At 41.3% G+C, this 18,969-nt stretch overlaps 1 protein-coding gene across 2 annotated transcripts in view; it reads right to left on the reverse strand.

Annotated features, from left to right (window-relative positions):
- MYO3A (myosin IIIA) overlaps nucleotides 1-18,969 on the reverse strand; it is a 119,250-nt gene that overhangs the window by 25,308 nt on the left and 74,973 nt on the right. Inside the window, exons 19-25 of one of the 2 annotated variants that reach the window (XM_059818685.1) lie at nucleotides 10,689-10,842; nucleotides 9,538-9,626; nucleotides 7,678-7,807; nucleotides 4,367-4,446; nucleotides 4,190-4,231; nucleotides 3,659-3,736; nucleotides 1,307-1,512 (exon numbers count right to left, since the gene is read on the reverse strand). In XM_059818685.1, coding sequence (XP_059674668.1) covers nucleotides 1,307-1,512; nucleotides 3,659-3,736; nucleotides 4,190-4,231; nucleotides 4,367-4,446; nucleotides 7,678-7,807; nucleotides 9,538-9,626; nucleotides 10,689-10,842 — 779 coding nt within the window. Of the gene's footprint in view, nucleotides 1-1,306; nucleotides 1,513-3,658; nucleotides 3,737-4,189; nucleotides 4,232-4,366; nucleotides 4,447-7,386; nucleotides 7,558-7,677; nucleotides 7,808-9,537; nucleotides 9,627-10,688; nucleotides 10,843-18,969 lie in introns of both variants that reach the window. The other variant, XM_059818684.1, reaches the window with a different exon arrangement.

The following is an 18,969-nucleotide window of genomic DNA, read 5'->3' on the forward strand; positions in this document are numbered from 1 at the left end:
ATTCAGCCTTTATACACAAAGATTGGGTTGTACTTTAAATAACAGTAACAATTTCCTCATGGAATAATAAAAAAAGAGACAATGTTGATTCCTGCATTATCACCAATTCCTACAGCTCCTTTTTTCCCCTCTTTTTACTACACAATGAATTGGCTTATTTTTATTCTAACAAAATAATTTTGCCATTATCCCAGGTCTACCTGTAACTCTTAACTATTGGGAAAAAAAAAGACAAGGAGATAGATACTTAAAAATCCCTTTTTGTTTGAGGGCCATATCCTCAGTGCCAGAGATCTGCACAGCCTCACTGTAATCAGGGGCATGCTCTCTGGAGAGCTACCTTGTTATGTTCACTGCTTTCCTCTATTTTTTTCCTAATTTTTTATAAAAAGCAGTGACCAAAAGCCACAGCACATCTTGGTGGAGTGATAACTACCTTTTCCCATGCTGTACTCTTCCAAAACAGGAACAGTCCCAGGATTATTCTTTCCAGAAACAGTGCTATAAAAACATCACTTTGTCCTTCCTCTCTCTCCTCATGCACCTGCAGCTCTCTGCTGCTAGCTCTCCATTTCTAGTCCACTATTACTTTTAAGTGCATCTGTCTGAATGGGTGTTGCTTGCTCCTTCCCAGTTTCAATTTCCATTCCATAAATCTCAGTTCTGATTGAGGCAAATGCTCAGGGTCTTTATGTGTAAGAAAGAAATATGGATTAAGTGCTCAGGATTAATTTTTTGGGGCAGAGGAAGAAGAGATAGTTAAAGGAATTATGAAATTATAGTGAATTCATTACTCTTTTTCTTAACAAGTGACTAATACTTAGAAATTATATTTTGAACAAAATTATGCACTTGATGAACTTCTCAGCCCTAGACTAGCAATACCAAATTATCATCCACCCTGCACAAGCAGGTGCTGCACAATGCTGAATGTTAGGAGCTAGAGAAACGGTAGTGCTCCTTGGATGCTGTTGCTCCAAATTCTCGGCTTTAATTTGAAGCATTACATTTCTAAACCTCAAGTCTTTAAAGAAAACTTGCAGATTATAAGCAAGACAATTTTTACCTAAATGCACAGGGAGCCTGAAACAACCATCCTAAGATGCATCATCTTCCCCTACCAATCCAAAACAGGTCACTAATCCTGTGCCTGAACTACTCTTTGTCATCCAGCCTGTAATCTTCTTTGTCACAGGAAATGTCTTGTATTTTTTCTTTAAAGACCATACCAAAGACACCGCTGATGCTTAGCAAACACTGGGTAGCAATGATAGGAGAGAAAAAGTCTTCTTCACATCAATGTTACCGTTTTATGAAGTTAGCGAACAGTATACGGTGTGAGTAACCCTGTCTTCGAATTCTTGCTGTCTCCAGAATTCCTGTATAACGCAGCTGAACCAAGACTTTTTCTTTATCAAACTTGTTTGCCTGCCGGTCGTTGTTTGGCTTGATGCACCTGACAAAATGAGGCTGGCCGACGACCATTTTGGATAACAAATCCATCAGAGAATACTGCAAGAAAGTAACAAAATATCTGCCACCAGGATATTTGTAAAACTTGTACACAAGTCTATGTGTAGCTGAGATTTTACTTCATATGATCAGAATCATGTCCAAACCCATTTACATTTCAGTAAGCTGGTACTTTAATCGTAGATGAAGTAAATGACCCAACAACAATTCTAGCTTTGATAAGATCTCTAAGTTACTAGCATATACTACTTGAGAGGAACACTGATTCCAAATGGATGTACCAAATTCCACCCAGAACATTCTCACAAACTTCCATAATGTCTAACACATGATAGAAATTCTCCTTACACTTACTTGCTTCTCTTGGAGCCTTGTTAGGTAATTACAGCCCACTTTTTCTTGTTGTCACCTATTTGAAGATACTTATTCACCCAGAGAGTAAATCATCCATCTACAGATGGGAATTGGAAGAGCAATAAGCCAGTAAATATTGCCGTCCCTTCATTAGACTGGAGGAAACTAAGGCCACCCCAGAAGAGGGGCTGCTTAAACTGCTCTGATCTAGCACGTCCTGTTCATTGTATAGGCTGATGGTGATACTACAGGTGCCCTGACAAGAGAAAACTTTTGACTAGGGCAAAAGTAGTAGTACACCAAATCACAATTCCAAAGTTGCACTTTTCCCACCTCACCAGGGTACCAGGCTAGGGGAGGGGATGCAGTTTGTAGCTCCCCATACCAACAGAGGTGAATCTGGCTGTACACAACCTTGACTGGTGTTTTGTAAAATTGCTTCATGGGAGGATCTTAGTAAAACACAAATGAAGAGGCTCATTTAGGTGTTCAAGGAACGTGTGGATGAGGCATTGTGGGACATGGTTTAATGGGCATGGTGGTGTTAGTTGATGGTTGGACTGGATGATCTTACAGTCCTTCCCAACCTTAGTGATTCTGTGGTTCTGTGATTCCTCCAGATTCAACCTGACTCAACAGAAAGAGGCAGCCAGGAGGTAATGCAGTTCAGCAGTAGGCTAGATACATGAAACTAGTGTAGGTTATCAAGAGCCATATGTTTCCTATTAAAATGTGCAATTCCATTCTGGACAGATGCTGCACCATGCAGCAAAGTGCTTAGTTAGTTTCATCACTAGTGTGCCAATTGAACACAAACAAGTAGGACACACTAATGGATATTTTTTTTTTCCACTCAGTCTGAGGTGGCAGATGCTTTTCTCAGTCACCCATAGATTTCTGCGTATGAGTAAACCAGTGGGGCTGAAGCTGACTCTTTATTTAAGAGCATTAGCTCGCATGATCTGAGCAGGGATTTCCACTACAGAAAATAATAACAGAAAACTGTAAATATAATTAACTCATTTGCAGCCTCTGATGCTCGAATGAGCAGGTTTGAATGAGATTCAATAAATTTTTCCATCTAGAACTTTAAAACACCATGCAGCTTTGGACCACCATGATATCTAGGCTGAAATTATCCTTTGCAGCCCACAAAGCTGTGCAATTGTATTTACTAAACAGAGATCTTGCTCCTTATTGTCCTCGGTCATAGATGTAAATGAACTCTTACGCGTCATGAACATCACCTCAGCCATCTTTATGGTTTTGCTGGGAGAAATGACTAAATAAGAGTTTGAAATTCAGAGCTGAGCCCAAGTGTACCAACTCTGTGCACCACTTTGGAGGAAAGAATGCTCTTCACAGCTATTTTCAACTGCAGGACTAGCAGCACAGCCAGTGCTTGTGGCTGCTGAAGGAGCCACAAGGATGGACTCAGGACAGCTTCTGAGCAGTGACCATCAAGATCTTTCTCTGGAGCTCCTGCTTCAAATTAACTTTGCCCTCTTGCTTCTTAAACTCTTAAATGCTATACCACTAATGTCCAAGCTCCCTTTATCTCCCTTGGTGAAAAAACAAGGAAGTGAAAGGTTAGTATCAATCATCATACATAATCATGACAGAAATGTGGCTGTGTAATCAAGTACAATTAAAGATGAAACATTACTATCTCCTCTAGATATTTGTACTGCACAGGCCGCTGCAACATATGCCATTCACAAACTCTGAATGGATCACTGTTGACTCTAAGTCAACAGGTGTATTTCAAAAGGTGAAAGAATAAACATTCATTCTACTCTAGAAAAAATTATTAAAAGATCTGATATCTTACTCTAAAATAAGAAGCGACTGTCTGTGTTTTCATGCTGGTTGTCTCTCTTGGATGATGTCCGGTATCTCCTGCTTCATTCTATAAAGATGAAGAAAGAAAATGACAGTTTTTATCTCTGTTGAGCCTGTAGTCCCCTTTCCAGTGCCACAACAAAGCACCCCTCAGAGTACAACATTAATTAAAAAAAAGGATTCTAAACAGAAAAAGTGACAGCATGATCACTAGCACAAATCAATTACACCAGTATGTTACATTACTTTGCTACACAATACACAAACGTTCACACACAGAAGACACAGTTTGATAATGGAGCATCTAAATAACTGCCACAAATAACCTGACAATGTCTGAGGTCCTGTCTGTTATTTCATAATCACCTTTATTTTGGTAGTTCTCTAAGGAACATGACTATACTCCACACCAATATTTTAATTTCTTTTTTTGCTACAATACAGCTAGGAAATAATATTTTTTCCCCCTGAAGTTGTTATAAAACTATAACCAGAAAGAAGGGAAATGTTAGGTTTTTACCTCACGGAAGGAATATGAATTGCACAACACAAAGATATCCAGCTAAACAGAAAAGAAAATAGGAGAGGGAGAAAAACCAAGGAAGGGGTTACTTGCTTACTTTTAGTACCAATAACAGTATTGCCTTTTTAGTTTAAATTAGGGTTCAATGAAGAATGATGAAATCAGTTTTCTTACCTTTGTATGACTGATTGATTTCTGGGGGGTCCACATTTGGTAACTGATTGTAGTTTTGCTTTTAGTGTGTGCCAGGTTACCTATGGAAAGATGAAAGAAAGCAACCTACCAAAATGCTTACATCTCAGCTAAACTAGACACAATACTGAACCACCTTATTCGTGCCCCAGCGTAACCATATGACTATAACGCTCGTTGACTTTTTCGGAGTATGTCCTCATTTCCCCTTTCACCCTTGGGATGGAACAAGCTCTGGACAAGTTGCATGAAGATGGAACATGGGCTGAACTTTCCTCCTTCAGCACTTAGGTCACCTACTAGAGCAAAAAAATAAACAAACAGACTGCTGCAGAAGGTATGAAAGATCCATCTTAGAGCATCCATTTGGTTTTACCCTATGGATGTTATTGTACTATTCTAGTTCTAAGGCTACATATATATTAGTTAAAAAAAAAAAATCCTTCTCTGGCCCTGAGGGCAAGTGACATGGCATGACTCAAGTCTATACAGCTAAACTCTATACTTCACTACTTTTTTAACCTCCTGGTAAAAATAAGGTTGTATGTTTCCACCGAGCTTGTTGGAAACCATCGCTGGCCTGTGCTTTCTCTTGAAGTGTGCCTGGGTATTTCTGGGAGACTGATAGCTGACATGGTCCAAAACTGTCCCAGGGAGGCATGCTGACAATTAATCAGAATGGGCAATCCTGTGGGAGTGTTTCAGCTACTATTCACTGGCCCTGTTTGGTTTACTAGCATAGACATAGTCTTAAGACTCTAACCTTGGAATTCTTAATCAAGTGATACCTTTATTATGATGACTTAAAGGACGAGGTGCATTGGAGTGGTTTACACAGACACTGGTCTTCTAAAGGAGTAATGAAAATTCTGCTGAGCTTTCCATCATGTCACTCTATGTTGATAAAGCCCAACCATTGCTGCATGCTGCCATTGCTTCTGCTAGTAACATAACACCTCTGGAATCTCACTCTTCACTGGGAGAGCCTGTAATATCTCTGTGCTCAGCTACTATCAGTAAGAGGGGGAGTAAGAGGTGGATAAACAGCTGCAAATATACGGCATGCCGAGCTAATGTGTCATGCATTATGTGATGATACCAAGTGCGAAACCTCTCTTGGGCTTAGCTGAATATCACAGGGTGGGAAGGAAAGAGAGGATTACTCACACCTAACTTTAGCTATCTGAAAGTGAGGTGTCTACAGGATCACTGCTGTATTCAGTGGAGAGAGGCACCTTCAGAGGAGATTTATCCCATCTTAAGAGAAACATCTGAGATAGGCAAGATGGGTTGGACTCTGGGTAAACCTCTACATTTCCACCAGTTCTAGATGAATAACTTAGATCAGAAATCTAACTTTTAGTTGGCTGGATGGTTTGGGTCAGTTTCAAAAGGCCACATACAGTGTTTCATAATATTTAACAAGATGACTAAAACAACCTTCAGAGTTATCTTGCAAAACATTACATAAGACTTGGGATCAGTTCTTGGGACTATTTGGGCCCTGACTTTGGCTCTACAGAAATTATAGTTCAGTATTATAGCAGATATCAACAAGTCAAAAAGTTCAGGCAAGGACATCGAGCTCAGTGTTTTCCCAGAAACATTGACTTAAAATAGACCTTCAAGACCAAATTTTGCGTTCCACCAGCAAAGCTCCCTTTGTGAAGAATAGGAACCTTGCCAAAACCTCAGTTTCTGTAAGCTATGATAACATTTTAGAGAAATCTCCCTTAGGCTCTTCCAATTTATCTTTTCTGTTCTAGCACAAGTGCATCTCCCATGTAGTTATACACGAAAGTAACGTTATAAGTACTTACTGTATGGCATCAATGCCATCACACAGGGAGTAATACAACACAATAGCAAACTGCTTGTAAGGAGACTTACCCATCATGCTAAAATGGCAGGTAGGACCCTGTGCAAGGACCTGGTTCAACTAAGGTGCAACTTAGGAGTAATTTTTGTAGAGCAAGTTGTACTCCTCCACCCCAACTTATGAACTGTCTGAGGAAGGGCTCACTACTAGGACCCTATCAGTTACCTATTGTAAAGAACTAAAAGATGGGGGAAATAGAGGACTGTCTCCTCATTCTTTGCAGCAGATGTTAGAAGCCCCAGCCTTGGTTCTCTAGTTGGTTCTACTACTTTAGAGAAAAATTGCCGAGGCCAACTGTATGAGGTTCAACAAGGCCAAGTGCCGGGTCCTGCCCTTTGGTCACAACAACCCCATGCAACGCTACAGGCTTGGGGACGAGTGGCTGGAAAGCTGTCCAGCAGAAAAGGACTTGGGGGTGTTGATTGACAGCCGGCTGAAGATGAGCCAGCAGTGTGCCCAGGTGGCCAAGAAGGCCAACGGCATGCTGGCCTGTATCAGAAACAGTGTGGCCAGCAGGAGCAGGGAGGTGATCGTGCCCCTGTACTTGGGGGGGGCACTGTTCAGTCTTGGGCCCCTCACTACAAGAAGGACATTGAGGTGCTGGAGTGTGTCCAGAGAAGGGCGACGAAGCTGGTGAGGGGTCTGGAGCACAAGTCTTATGAGGAGTGGCTGAGGGAACTGGGGTTGTTCAGTCTGGAGAAGAGGAGGCTGAGGGGAGACCTTATCGCTCTCTACAACTACCTGAAAGGAGGTTGCAGAGAGGTGGGTGTTGGCCTCTTCTCCCAAGTGACGAGTGACAGGACAAGAGGCAATGGCCTCAAGTTGCACCAAGGGAGGTTTAGGCTGGATATTAGGAAAAATTTCTTTACTGAGAGAGTGGTGAAACACTGGAACAAGCTGCCCAGGGAGGTGGTGGAGTCACCGTCACTGGAGGTGTTCAAGGAACGTGTGGACGAGGCATTGTGGGACACGGTTTAATGGGCATGGTGGTGTTAGTTGATGGTTGGACTTGATGATCTTACAGGTCTTTTCCAACCTTAACGATTCTATGATTCTGTGATTCTGCACTGAGACAAAACAGGCAATTTATATATGCCCTGTCCAAAAAAGGCCAGTGACTTACCCGATCCTTTCTGTTCAGTCCTCAACTCAAGAGATGCATTCCACTCCCTGTCTTGCTCCCCTACCCTGAAGAGAGGACCCTGAAAGAAGCCTCTACCACTTCCTTGGCACTTGACCAGACCAATCCCTCCCCTGCAGCTTGAGATGGCTGGGGCTCCATTCTGTATAGATTCTAGGGTTGGAAAGTTAAGCCACAAAGTGTATAATGTCATCAACAAATGGTGATATGAAACCTAGCAGTGGTCATCACAAAAGCTAGAGAAGAATAAGAAGATTACCACAATAGCAATACCTGTTTTTGTAAGAGGATGGGTTACCAACTGTCGTGTCAGATTGTTTTCAGATGATCGGAGTAACAGCACAATATCAGCTGGCAGGGTATCTCTATTTTTGGCTAGGAATCCGCTTGCATTATATAGAACCTGTTTAAAAAGTGCATTTATGCATCTTCTGGGCTTTTGAAAATTAATTGTAAATTTAAGCACTCTGGCATGTGTCCAGCCATCAGGTTTTCTCTTGCTTACAGTCTTTCTTTTGATCACTGAAAGTTCTAACTTTTTAATACTGAAAACCATTATGATGCAGATCACTAAAAGCAAATCCATTATTCCGGAGTAGCTTGAGACATTTATTTTCCCTAATGCAGATATGTTAATATAAATTTTACCCAGTGTGGATTTATCCCTAGACAAGTATATTGTAGTCCTCCTTTACACCAGTACATGTGTAAACGGACAATTAACAATGCACTTGATTTCAACCATATCACACAGGATTACCCACATGACTGTACAACGTTTCTGTCCCATTCATATCGTGCTGTACTGGCTGCAGGACTTACCACTCTTCCTAGAGATCTCTGTATTAATTGTAGAGGAAGTTTGCAAAATCACAAACTGCATATTGGCAATTGAAATCTCTCTAAAAATTCCAGGAATGGTGTACCTAACTCAAAATGTACCTCCAGGGCTCTAGCTCAATGATACTGTAAAGGACCCACAAGAAAACCTGGTCTGTGAAGAAGGGAAGAGGATACTGGCATATTTAGTGTAGAAAAACCCTCACAAAACAACCCAGTAACAGTCTTAAATTACAAAAAAGGCTTATAAAGGAAGAGGAAATAAATTGTTCGCCAGTTCCACACTAAACAGGACTAGGAGTAATGAATTTACATCAGAGCAATAGAGATATACGTTAAACAGTAGAATAAAATGAAAAAGCCTAATGAAAAAGCTGGAAAGGGCTGATGGGGCATTGGTGGAATCCCCATCTTCAGTGGCTGGTATCAGGAATGGTACAGGGAGAGCTGGCTCTCTGCTCCTCAGCAGTGAGATATGCTCTGCTGGTAAAGTGTAATTCAGCTGGAGATAAGGTTCAGAGGAGTTACTGCAGGCCTTTTGTGGCTGGCTGTCTTACACAAGGGGCAAGTTATCTTCCATCAGCTGATGGGCAGTATGTTGCCTCTTTCCAGGCCAGCTGCTCCAGCACTGCACAGACCCAACATAGTTTCCTATGTGAGACAGCAGTACCCACTCCACACCCTTTAAAAGAGCTCAAAAGGAGGTGGGAACTCCTGCTTTCACAAGGCAAGGTTCAGGTGACCAGTGGCACCTTGCTGCAGCGCGTCAGCAACTCCTCCTGAGTTTGAAAGGCATGTGCAGCAAGACACCTTGTACAGGAGGGCAAGATGGTGCTCATCAAATGAAGCAGAAAGCAGGGTCTGCACTATCTATCCGGCTGATGACAAGGTACAGAACTAAGTAAGGCTCATGGGGTGTAGGAGGTAGTAGAGAGAAAGAAAATCCAGGAGCTGGATCCTGATTTGAAGCAGTGGGAACAAGCATGGCACAGGACTTGGAGGAACTAAGGGGAAGAGCACTGAGTTGCATTACATAATGGTTATGTTTTGGTTCTTCTATAATACACTCAGTTCATTTACCTGGTGACATTTAAGAAAAATACACTCCTGATATTGCTTTTTTTTAATGAGGGAAAATAACTTTTCAATTTACTTTTGATGTGTAAGGCACTGCCAACATTTCCATATCAGGCCTGAACAGTTGAAGGTTGAGAACCAACCCAGCTGACCTCTTCTATTTCCTTCCAGCTCTACCATCCCACAATCCCCAACTAATACCATTAGGTCTCTTACCTTTCCTGCATAATGATAAATCCCAAAGGTTAGATCTACTCTTTTGGGTCTCCAAAAATATTTTGACTTCAAATTATCTTCAAATTTTTCTGAAAGGAAACATAAAGCTTATCTTACTGGAGTTAGCTTACAGTAATTGTCTTCTGAAGCTGTATCCCTTTAAGGATATTGCCTGACTTCTCGGACAATGCAGAGGCACAAAACAGACTCTGATGTTTTTAAGGACAAAGATACCATCACGGTCTTGTACAAAAGGCACTGGATAGAGAATATGGAAGCTATTGGATCAGTTAGTTACTTTGTACCATTTTTTTTCAGTGTGACCTCAGAAAATTGCTTGCCTTTCTAAGCTTTTGATCTTCCTATATGAAACTATGTAGTAATCCTTCCTAAGGATTCCTTGGGGAATTGTGAGCAAACATTTACCAACTGATTGAGGGCCTCTGTACTGTAGACTAAAAAGTATAAGGATAGAAAGACAACAAGCTCATAGAATTGCTTTAGCATGGGCATTGTTACTGGATGTTACTAGGTTTTGTGATTGGGTGTTGGTTAAAACTCTCATCTGACACTTTGCACATTCAAAAATGAGTAAACCAAGGATTTATCTGCACAGAAACCCCATTGAAAACACTGCAACTACTCAGCAGCACTGAAACATTCAGGATCTGAATTACAACATATTTAGGTTTTTAATTTTAATTTCTGAATGCAAAAAACCAGGAAGCATAATTTGCTGAAAGGCACTGAAGCAGGTTTGCAGCCATTACCCTTAAAAAGTACTAAAATTCTTGTTCAGATACGGCTCATCAAAAATCTCAGAGCTGAACATGACTCAACTTTGAAAACAGTGTTCTTGGCATATGAACCTAGTTTGATCTTTATCTTGCAAGCCCTGCAGCTAAAAATTCCTGAAGGCAGGAGAATTCAAAACCTGGATCAGCAGCTTAGGTTCATTTGTACTCCCGATGTTTCTCTATCAACTTCAAAGACACATCCATCCCTGCATGCATGCCTCCCTCAAACATAGTGTGACACTGGAATGTGGGCTCACTAAAACCATAACTATCATATAGCCTAAACTGGACATGCCAAACAGAAATCTAATGGGGAGAGATCCTGCAAAACTGTGGAATAGACCATATACTTACCTACAAGTGTTTGATCTGTTGCTTGTGGGAATCGACTTTCCTCATCCAGCAGGGACAATAAACCCATTGGTTTCTGCAGGAACATATCTAAGAGGGGCCTGTTGTCCTCATATTCTATAACTCTTGCATCAACACCTTCATATAGGTATTCATTCTGTAACATGCAACAGAAGGTATGTTTTGTCTATGTATAGAGAACCACTTCAGAAAATAATTCACAAACTGTCAATTGTAGCAAATTAGAACTACATTGAAAAAGTATGCTCCGGGGCTGAAGACATCAAGGTTTTGCAGGAACAAATGTCAGTTGGGATATATCACACTGTCAGGCTATAGATTTTAATTTGCCTTTGGATATGTAAGTGCTTCCTATGGCATATTTGGTAAAGTAAGATGCTTTCCAGGAATATGCAAGAATTAAAGAGAGTTGAAGAAGACAAACTATAGTGTTTGCAGATGGAGACCTCAGTGTCTACTTACTTCCCTGGTCTGCAACGTAAAAATTTTTTCTTAATCATTTAGAGCTACATTTACATTCCCAATTCATTGCTCAGATCTATGTGATGCACAGTGGCCAAGATTTACAAAAGTGACTACAGATTACAGAGGCCTCACTTGTTTGATCCCCCTCCTCAAACACCTGGAAAAGTTCTTATGTGGAGAAAAATGGTGCACACACTTTCTAATAATTAAAGAATGGTGTACATACTTTCTAAAAATTAAATAGATTGTCTCAGGTTGGCTTCTACAACATTTTCACGCCTTTTAAAGAACTAGAGAAAGGTATTTAGCAAGATTAAAAACAATAGAAAAGCTGGTGGGTTTTTTTTTTTGTCTGTTTTTTTTTTTCTCCTGAAGACTGCAAATATTTTTGGATTCCTACCAGACTGAGGAAAAACCTGATAACAAATGCTGTGTCCACAGTGTGTTGGAATGGTTTTATCTTGAAAAAAAATTAAATTATAGCTGAAGAATACAAGAATGACTTTCTTTAATCTTTCAGCAAGGCAAAGGACAGACACAGATTTACCAAGAGAAGGATGCTCTAGGTACTGTCACCCCACCATTATTTTCTTCTGCATTACGAAATGCAATAGCAGTTACCCACTACACAGTGCTCCCATATATACCAGGGCTGCCTTCAGTCCTGTGCAGGCTATACTATGAAACACATAATTAAGCCTTTTGATCTACTTTAAAAATCATCCCTCTTCCAAAGGATAGGACTTTATAAAAGTGTTATATTAATGTATGGTGTTAACATCACAGTTGTGCTATCCTGAATTCATTGTAAGAAGAGTGTCATAAACATGAATGATGGCTAATATTAATGAGTTCAAAGACCTGTAACCCTGAAAGACCTCTCCTTATGTGTCATTCACTTGAGTCTGAATGAGTGAAGAAGGCAATATATTGAGCGTTTTGAAAAGGAGTTAACTGCCATATACAACAGAAAACCACATATTATTAGACTTTATACTGTCATGGTTTAAGCCCAGCTGGCAACTAAGCACCACACAGCCGCTCACTCACTCACCCCACAGTGGGATGGGGGAGAGAATCAGCTTTCAGCACAAATCCAAAACATAGACTCATACTAGCTACTATGAAGAAAATTAACTCTATCCTAGCCAGAACCAGCACATTCTCCACCCCTTATTCCATATAATTTATGTCATGCTCAGGTACCACGCTATCCAACACCACCTCATTAACCAGCACCCCCCTTCCTATCCTTTGATATAATACACAGATATCATTCCCTTAATCTATGGACCACCCCTGTAAAATGTCCATAAAATGTCCATAAAATGCCCATAAAATGTCCACAAATGTCCACAAAATGTCCATTGAGTTCATTTAGTCCATGACTTTGGGCTCCATCTGTTATGGTGGTCACTCAGGACAGGAGAGATCGTGTGTTGCGTGGAGTTATTGGGGACCAAAGCCAGCTCAGGTCGGGTCACTGCTGCATTTGCACTGCTTCTTGTGAGACTTGTTCTCCACTGGTTCAGGTGGTTCCTGCTATAGTAATTCCTATAACATGCAACTCAAATCATGGGTTGCAACAATTTAAAGGTATTTCCATTACAATGTCCACCCCTGTCCCCTTTGGACCAGACCATGGGGTTTAACATTGCAATGAACTCCTCCCCTTGCTCCTAGCCTGGCTAGCAACAAGGGGTTCCTGCTATAGTAATTCCCATAACATGCAACTCAAATCCCAGTTTACAACAATTTAAATGTATTTCCATTACAATCTCCACCCCTGTCCCCTTTGGACCAGACCGCAGGGTTTAACATTGCAATGAACTCCTTCCCTTGCCCCGGCTCCGGCTTGGACTTATCCACAGACTGCAGTCCTTAGGGGTGTACCTGCTCTGAGTGCAGCCTTATCTATGAGCCACAGTCTTTTCAGGGGCATACCTGCTGCAGCATAGACTTATCCACAGCCACAGTCGCTTTGAGGTGCACCTGTTCAAGCGTGGCCTTCTCCATGGGCCACAATGCCTTACCCACAGCCATAGTCCCTTCAGAAGTAAACCTGCTCCAACATGGCCTTAACCATGGCTGCAGTCCCTCCAGGGGAGTACCTGCTCTGTCGTGGCCTTATCCGTGGCCACACGCTTTGAGGTGCTCCAGCATGACCTCATGCATAGCCACTGATGCTTCCAGGTGTAGCTGCTGCAGCATGGACTTATCCACAGCCACAGATGCTTCGAGGTGTACCTTCTCCAGCATGGACTTATCCTTGGGCCACAATCTCTTCAGAGGTACACCTGCTGCGGCACAGACTTAACCACAGCCACAGGTGCTTCGAGAGGCACCTGCTCTGGCATAGACATATTCATGGCCACAGACGCTTTGGGGTGTCCTGTTCCCACATGGACTCATCCACAGGTCACAGTCCCTTCAACTCAAGCTCATGCTGGAGTTCCAGCCTGTCCAGTACAGTAGCACAGAAACAGGAGCGATGCCCTGGCTATCTGCCAGCCCAGGCACATGGCCATTGCTGCTACCAAAATGTTCCCAGGCACAGCAGGGTAAGATGATAAGCAGTACAGCAGTACAACAAGCAGCGAAAGCAAAAAGCAGCCACTAGCAAGCACTAGAGTCTAATATACAGTAAGGCAAGCAAGCCCCATGGCAAGCACAGGAGCCTGCCAATTAATTGCTAAACAGCAATAACAGCTATAAATTCGATCTAGCATATTCCAATTAAATCTGTTATCTTGAGCCTTTCAAGCCCCATGAGCCGAACAATGGACTGTTAAAGACTACACTGAGAGCAATGGGTACTGGGACATTCAAACATTGGGATACACATTTAGCAAAAGCCACCTGGTTAGTCAACAGTAGGGGTGGAGAATGTGCTGGTTTTGGCTGGGATAGAGTTAATTTTCTTCATAGTAGCTAGTATGAGGCTATGTTTTGGATTTGTGCTGAAAGCAGTGTTTATAATACAGAGATATTTTCATTATTGCTGAGCAGTGCTTAGACAGAGCCAAGGCCTTTTCTGCTTCTCACCCCACCCCACCAGCCAGTAGGCTGGGGGTGCACAAGAAGTTGGGAGGGGACACAGGTGGGACAGCTGACCCCAACTGACCAAAGGGATATCCCATACCATATGACATCATGCTCAGCATATAAAGCTGCGGGAAGAAGGAAGGCGGGGATGTTTGGAGTTATGGCGTTTGTCTTCCCAAGTAGTCCTTACGTGTGATGGAGCTCTGCTTTCCCGGAGATGGCTGAAGACCTGCTTGCAGATGGGAAGTAATGAATGAACTCCTTGTTTTGCTTTGCTTGTGTGCATGGCTTTTGCTTTACCTATTAAACTGTCTTTATCTCAACCCATGAGTTTTCTCACTTTTACTCTTCTGATTCTCTCCCCCATCCTGCTGTGGGGGGAGTGGGTCAGATGCTGTGTGGTGCTTAGTTGCCGGCTGAGGTTAAACCACGACACACGCTTCTTAATCTCTAAGCCAGCGAGAAACAGCAAAATGAATAAAATCAATAACACTGTCCTGGAAATACATGTCCAAATAAATAAATCTACTGATCCATTTGAAAGAGAACAGAGATTATATACCTAAACCCTTCCAGTATCCAGATTGATCTAATTTCCCAGGACACTCTTCTCTCTAAGGACAGGTTATGGCTCAGTTTATATGCCCATACAAGCATGTAAGGAGTAAGAATCTCTCCTACGGCCCCATGAGGGCTCCTCATCTCAGACACATGACATTAACTTCATTCATGTCTCCCCTGGAGCACTGGACAGGTGCAGTTTTGCTTTTTATTTTAATCAATAAGCTGAATAGCAGGACAAGACAGGAGAGTAATAAATGTATCACTGATATAGGCAAGAAGTTAATTATATACCTATAGGAGCTAGTGTCAGGAAGGGAATGAGTCTGTGTTATCTCCCAAAGATAACACCGGAATAGGGGCAGCTTAACTGAGGGCTATGGCTGTACCGACACACAGATGTTACGTTCATGAAACCAGCTGTTACTACTTAGGATTATCAAGAGTACACTTATCAAGGGGAAAAATGGAAGAGATTGCTCAGGATGACTCTATCAGAGAAGAGTGTTTCTGTGACACTCAGACATCCTCAAACAAGCTCTCACAGACAACTTATCTAATGATTAACTTTTTCCAACTTCAAATGCTTGTGAGAGAGGCTGGTTTAGATAGCTGATAAAAGAGTTCTCCTCAAAACTGAAAGCAGGTCTGTAATAGCTGTGCTACTACACCGTAACAGCAACATCTGCTCCCCTCCCTGCCTGGCCAGTGCGCGGGGCCTGACCTGCAAGCCTGCAGTGTATGTAACCATTTGGTCTTTTGTGTCTGCACCTCGACGACTGAATGAGTGTCAGTGCTGATGGTTTCGGTAACGATGCCGTCTGCCCAGTGGAATATGGAAAGAGTTCACTGCACCACTTCCCATGGGCTCCTGGAGGATGGCTGATAACCAAGTCTTCCAGGCACCAGTGTGACAGATGGCTCAGAAATAAGATACCATATTACATTTTCTAATGCAATGATGGTCTTCAATCATATTATTAGGATACAAGCAGCAAGGATAAAAGCCTTAACAATTCACATCATAAAACTGTAATGAAATAGATCTTATTTGAATTAATAAGCTGAATCAGCTACAGGATTCTGTAATCCCCCGTGATGTTTTATGACAAGAAAGCTCCTTAAAATAGCAGCTGCTCATTGAAATTCTAAAGCATAATCCACTAGAAAGTATTCGTATGGATAGGATGTCAAAAGGAATGACTGGGTTACACTAATACTTGGGCTCCTATCTCATGTCAGTATTGCATGGTATCTCTTCTGTGATCAAAACTAGGTAATATTAGCTTGTGCAACCTGGTTTCACTTAATAACAAAAGAATTATTAAATGCATTAGGAAATGGCATTTTGCTGAGAACATGGTATGATGACACTTTGGTTTAAATGGGAACACTGGAGACTTATTTGGAATGAACATTTTCCAGCTTAAAGTAGAAGCTTAAATTGTCATATGGATGTAAAATAAACATTGCATATAATTAATGCAAAAAGTAGCATCCTTCCAACTGACAGTAAACTTGCCACTTTCCAAAATATTTTAGGTATTTGACATTATGCCTTTTACTTTTTAAAGAAGAATCACAAATGAGAAAGAAATAGGAAGGTTGTCTTGCTGGACAATGATCATGGAGCAGACAGAATTAACTTATATCAGTACCTTACATGTAAGGGAAACACCTTGAAGGACAGGACCGAAGGTGCAAAAGTTGTGCTTTGCTTAATATTAACCTAAAAAAAGCTTGTGCCAGCATTCATTCCACTTAACTATAGACACATAAAAGAAGTGACTACGTTGAGAGCCCACATTTCCTCCCCAGTCAGCGGAGACAGAGATGTACCTATTTGTCTCCCCTAACTATCAAGGAATCTAAACTATCTTGATCTTAAACTATACTCCGCACTTCAGCCTTTCTGTTAAATTAGGGAAAGGAGATTGCATTCAGGCCTAAAAGCCTTTAATCTTAAATGCAAATATTAAGTCAACAATAAAGAACAAATTCCCTTAATTTTGACTTGAGTTCTCCACGTTGTCACGCAGACAGTCTGCTCTAGCAGACACCCTGAGCCTCAAGTGGTGATAGCACGACTGTTCCTTCCTACTATTCCTATCACTTCTGAGGCCATATTTTTATAGGCCACGCTTTCAAGGAAAGCAAAACTGTGAACACTTTTCAGATTCAGATACAGAAAAGAAACCACTGACAATGCTAAAAACATGTCACCTGCAACACTGAAAGCACAATTCAGTCTTATGAGTTCATTTACTATTTGGCTTCATTGCTCAAGCTGCCAAAAAATGATTCACCTTCCCTAGTTATATAATCACTACTTACTAGGTTCACATGGGTTAATTGAGAACTAGACTATAATCAACTGATTTAGGCCTTGACTTCCCAGTATCTATTGGGATAGATATCAAATTTTATCTAATTGCATGTACCTCTAAGTTTATCTAATTGCATGTACCTCTAAGTTTTACTTCTCTTGAGGGAAGTGTGAAAGAAATTAAATTCTGCAGTCTTCCTTGGATAGATCTACAGGGTGCAATGCAGTGTCATGTTAAGAGATTTCTGAGCTAGCACAGAGCAATCTGACATGTCTGGCTGGCTGTGGAGGGATACTAGCCTGGGTCCCCAGCAACAGGATAGCTCCATCAGCATGACAGTCAGCTTGGGCTAATTAAAAGTCAATGCTAAGGTCTCCATGACTGCTGGCATCAGCCTTCTCCTAAACATAACTCCTGTCTTTTAGCATTAAAGACATAAACCCTTACATGTTTGTAAAGTCAGGCAGACACATCAGCGAAGGGCAGGGGTCATCCTATTGTTTGGCTTTTACATAAGTGATACTTTGCATCATTAACAAGAACAATTTCAATCATATGATTTTGAAAATATTTCCTTTCTTTCCATGTATAGAAAATTTAGTAATTATATTTTATATTTTCCTGCAAATAGCTTTCTCTTATTTGTCTGCAGGGAGGGCCTGTTTTACAATTAAAGTACATTACTGGTGTTAACACAGGAGAGTTCTTACAGTGAACAGAAAGGATTCTGAAGCCACCTGCTTTCTCGGAGACTGTTCTTGTGATGTAAAACTGAACAACCATGCTATAAATAAGTGAAAAGTGATGTCTTATAATGACTATGAATCATACTGCAGATCATCCTGTGCCATTGGGTTGTAATGCAGAATAATACATTTGTCATTTCCTGGCTCTGAAACGGGGAGCATTTACACCTACACTTGCACGAACTTAATCTATATAGCTCATTCTGCACTGCCATAGTAATATCTTTGGAGACTGCTACAAGATAATATAATGAAGTTTAATATAATCTGGTGTAGTGGTGTCATGTAAATTAAAGCAGATATTTTACTCTGTTGGTATTACAGGCAGGATGTGGACACTTGTGACAGGAATATTAGAACTGGTATAAATGAAATATGAATGGAAATGTGCATATAAGCACCAGAAGAAAGAGTCTTAGAAGAATGGCCTGTGACTTGAATGAAGAACATTTGTTCACACCAATAAAATTGAGGAAAGTGTTGTTTACATCAAGACCAGAAGGCCTTCACTCACATAAAAACACAGCAAAGACAGCTAGCGAGTGGAACACCCTCTAAATCCGACAACAGGATGACTGCAAGGTTACAGAACATCACATACACCTTTCTTTTTCCTATGAGCCCATCAAGGAAACAGACTGTAGGCATAAAGAAGTATATATTCCAAACACAAACCTCTGCGTTAATATACGTCTGGCTAAAAAGTTCTATATTAGGATATCTAGAAACAAGTAAAGGCAGATTACACTGAACAGGACCCAAACCTAATTAAAAAAGAGAAGGAACATTAAGACAATATTTGGGTGTACAGGGATAGGGTTAGGAAAGCCAAAGCAGGTCCATCAGCAGCAAAAAGGCAACTAGGGAAAATGTGGGCCTGCTGCTGAACAGGCGTGGATGACATGGAAAAAGCTGAGTTACTCAATGCCTTCTTTGCCTTGGTCTTGACTGATAATCCCAGCTCCCTGAGACCAGAAGGAAAGTCTGGAGCAAGGAAGACTTATCGTTGGTGGGGGAGGATCATGTCAGGGAACATTTGAGCAAAGTGGATGTACGCAAGTCCATGGGACCTGGTCAGAGCCCAGGTTTGACAGGAATAAGTAACAGTGCTGCAGGCTG

The sequence above is a fragment of the Gavia stellata genome, chromosome 6 (assembly GCF_030936135.1).
Source record: "Gavia stellata isolate bGavSte3 chromosome 6, bGavSte3.hap2, whole genome shotgun sequence".
NCBI lineage: Eukaryota > Metazoa > Chordata > Aves > Gaviiformes > Gaviidae > Gavia > Gavia stellata.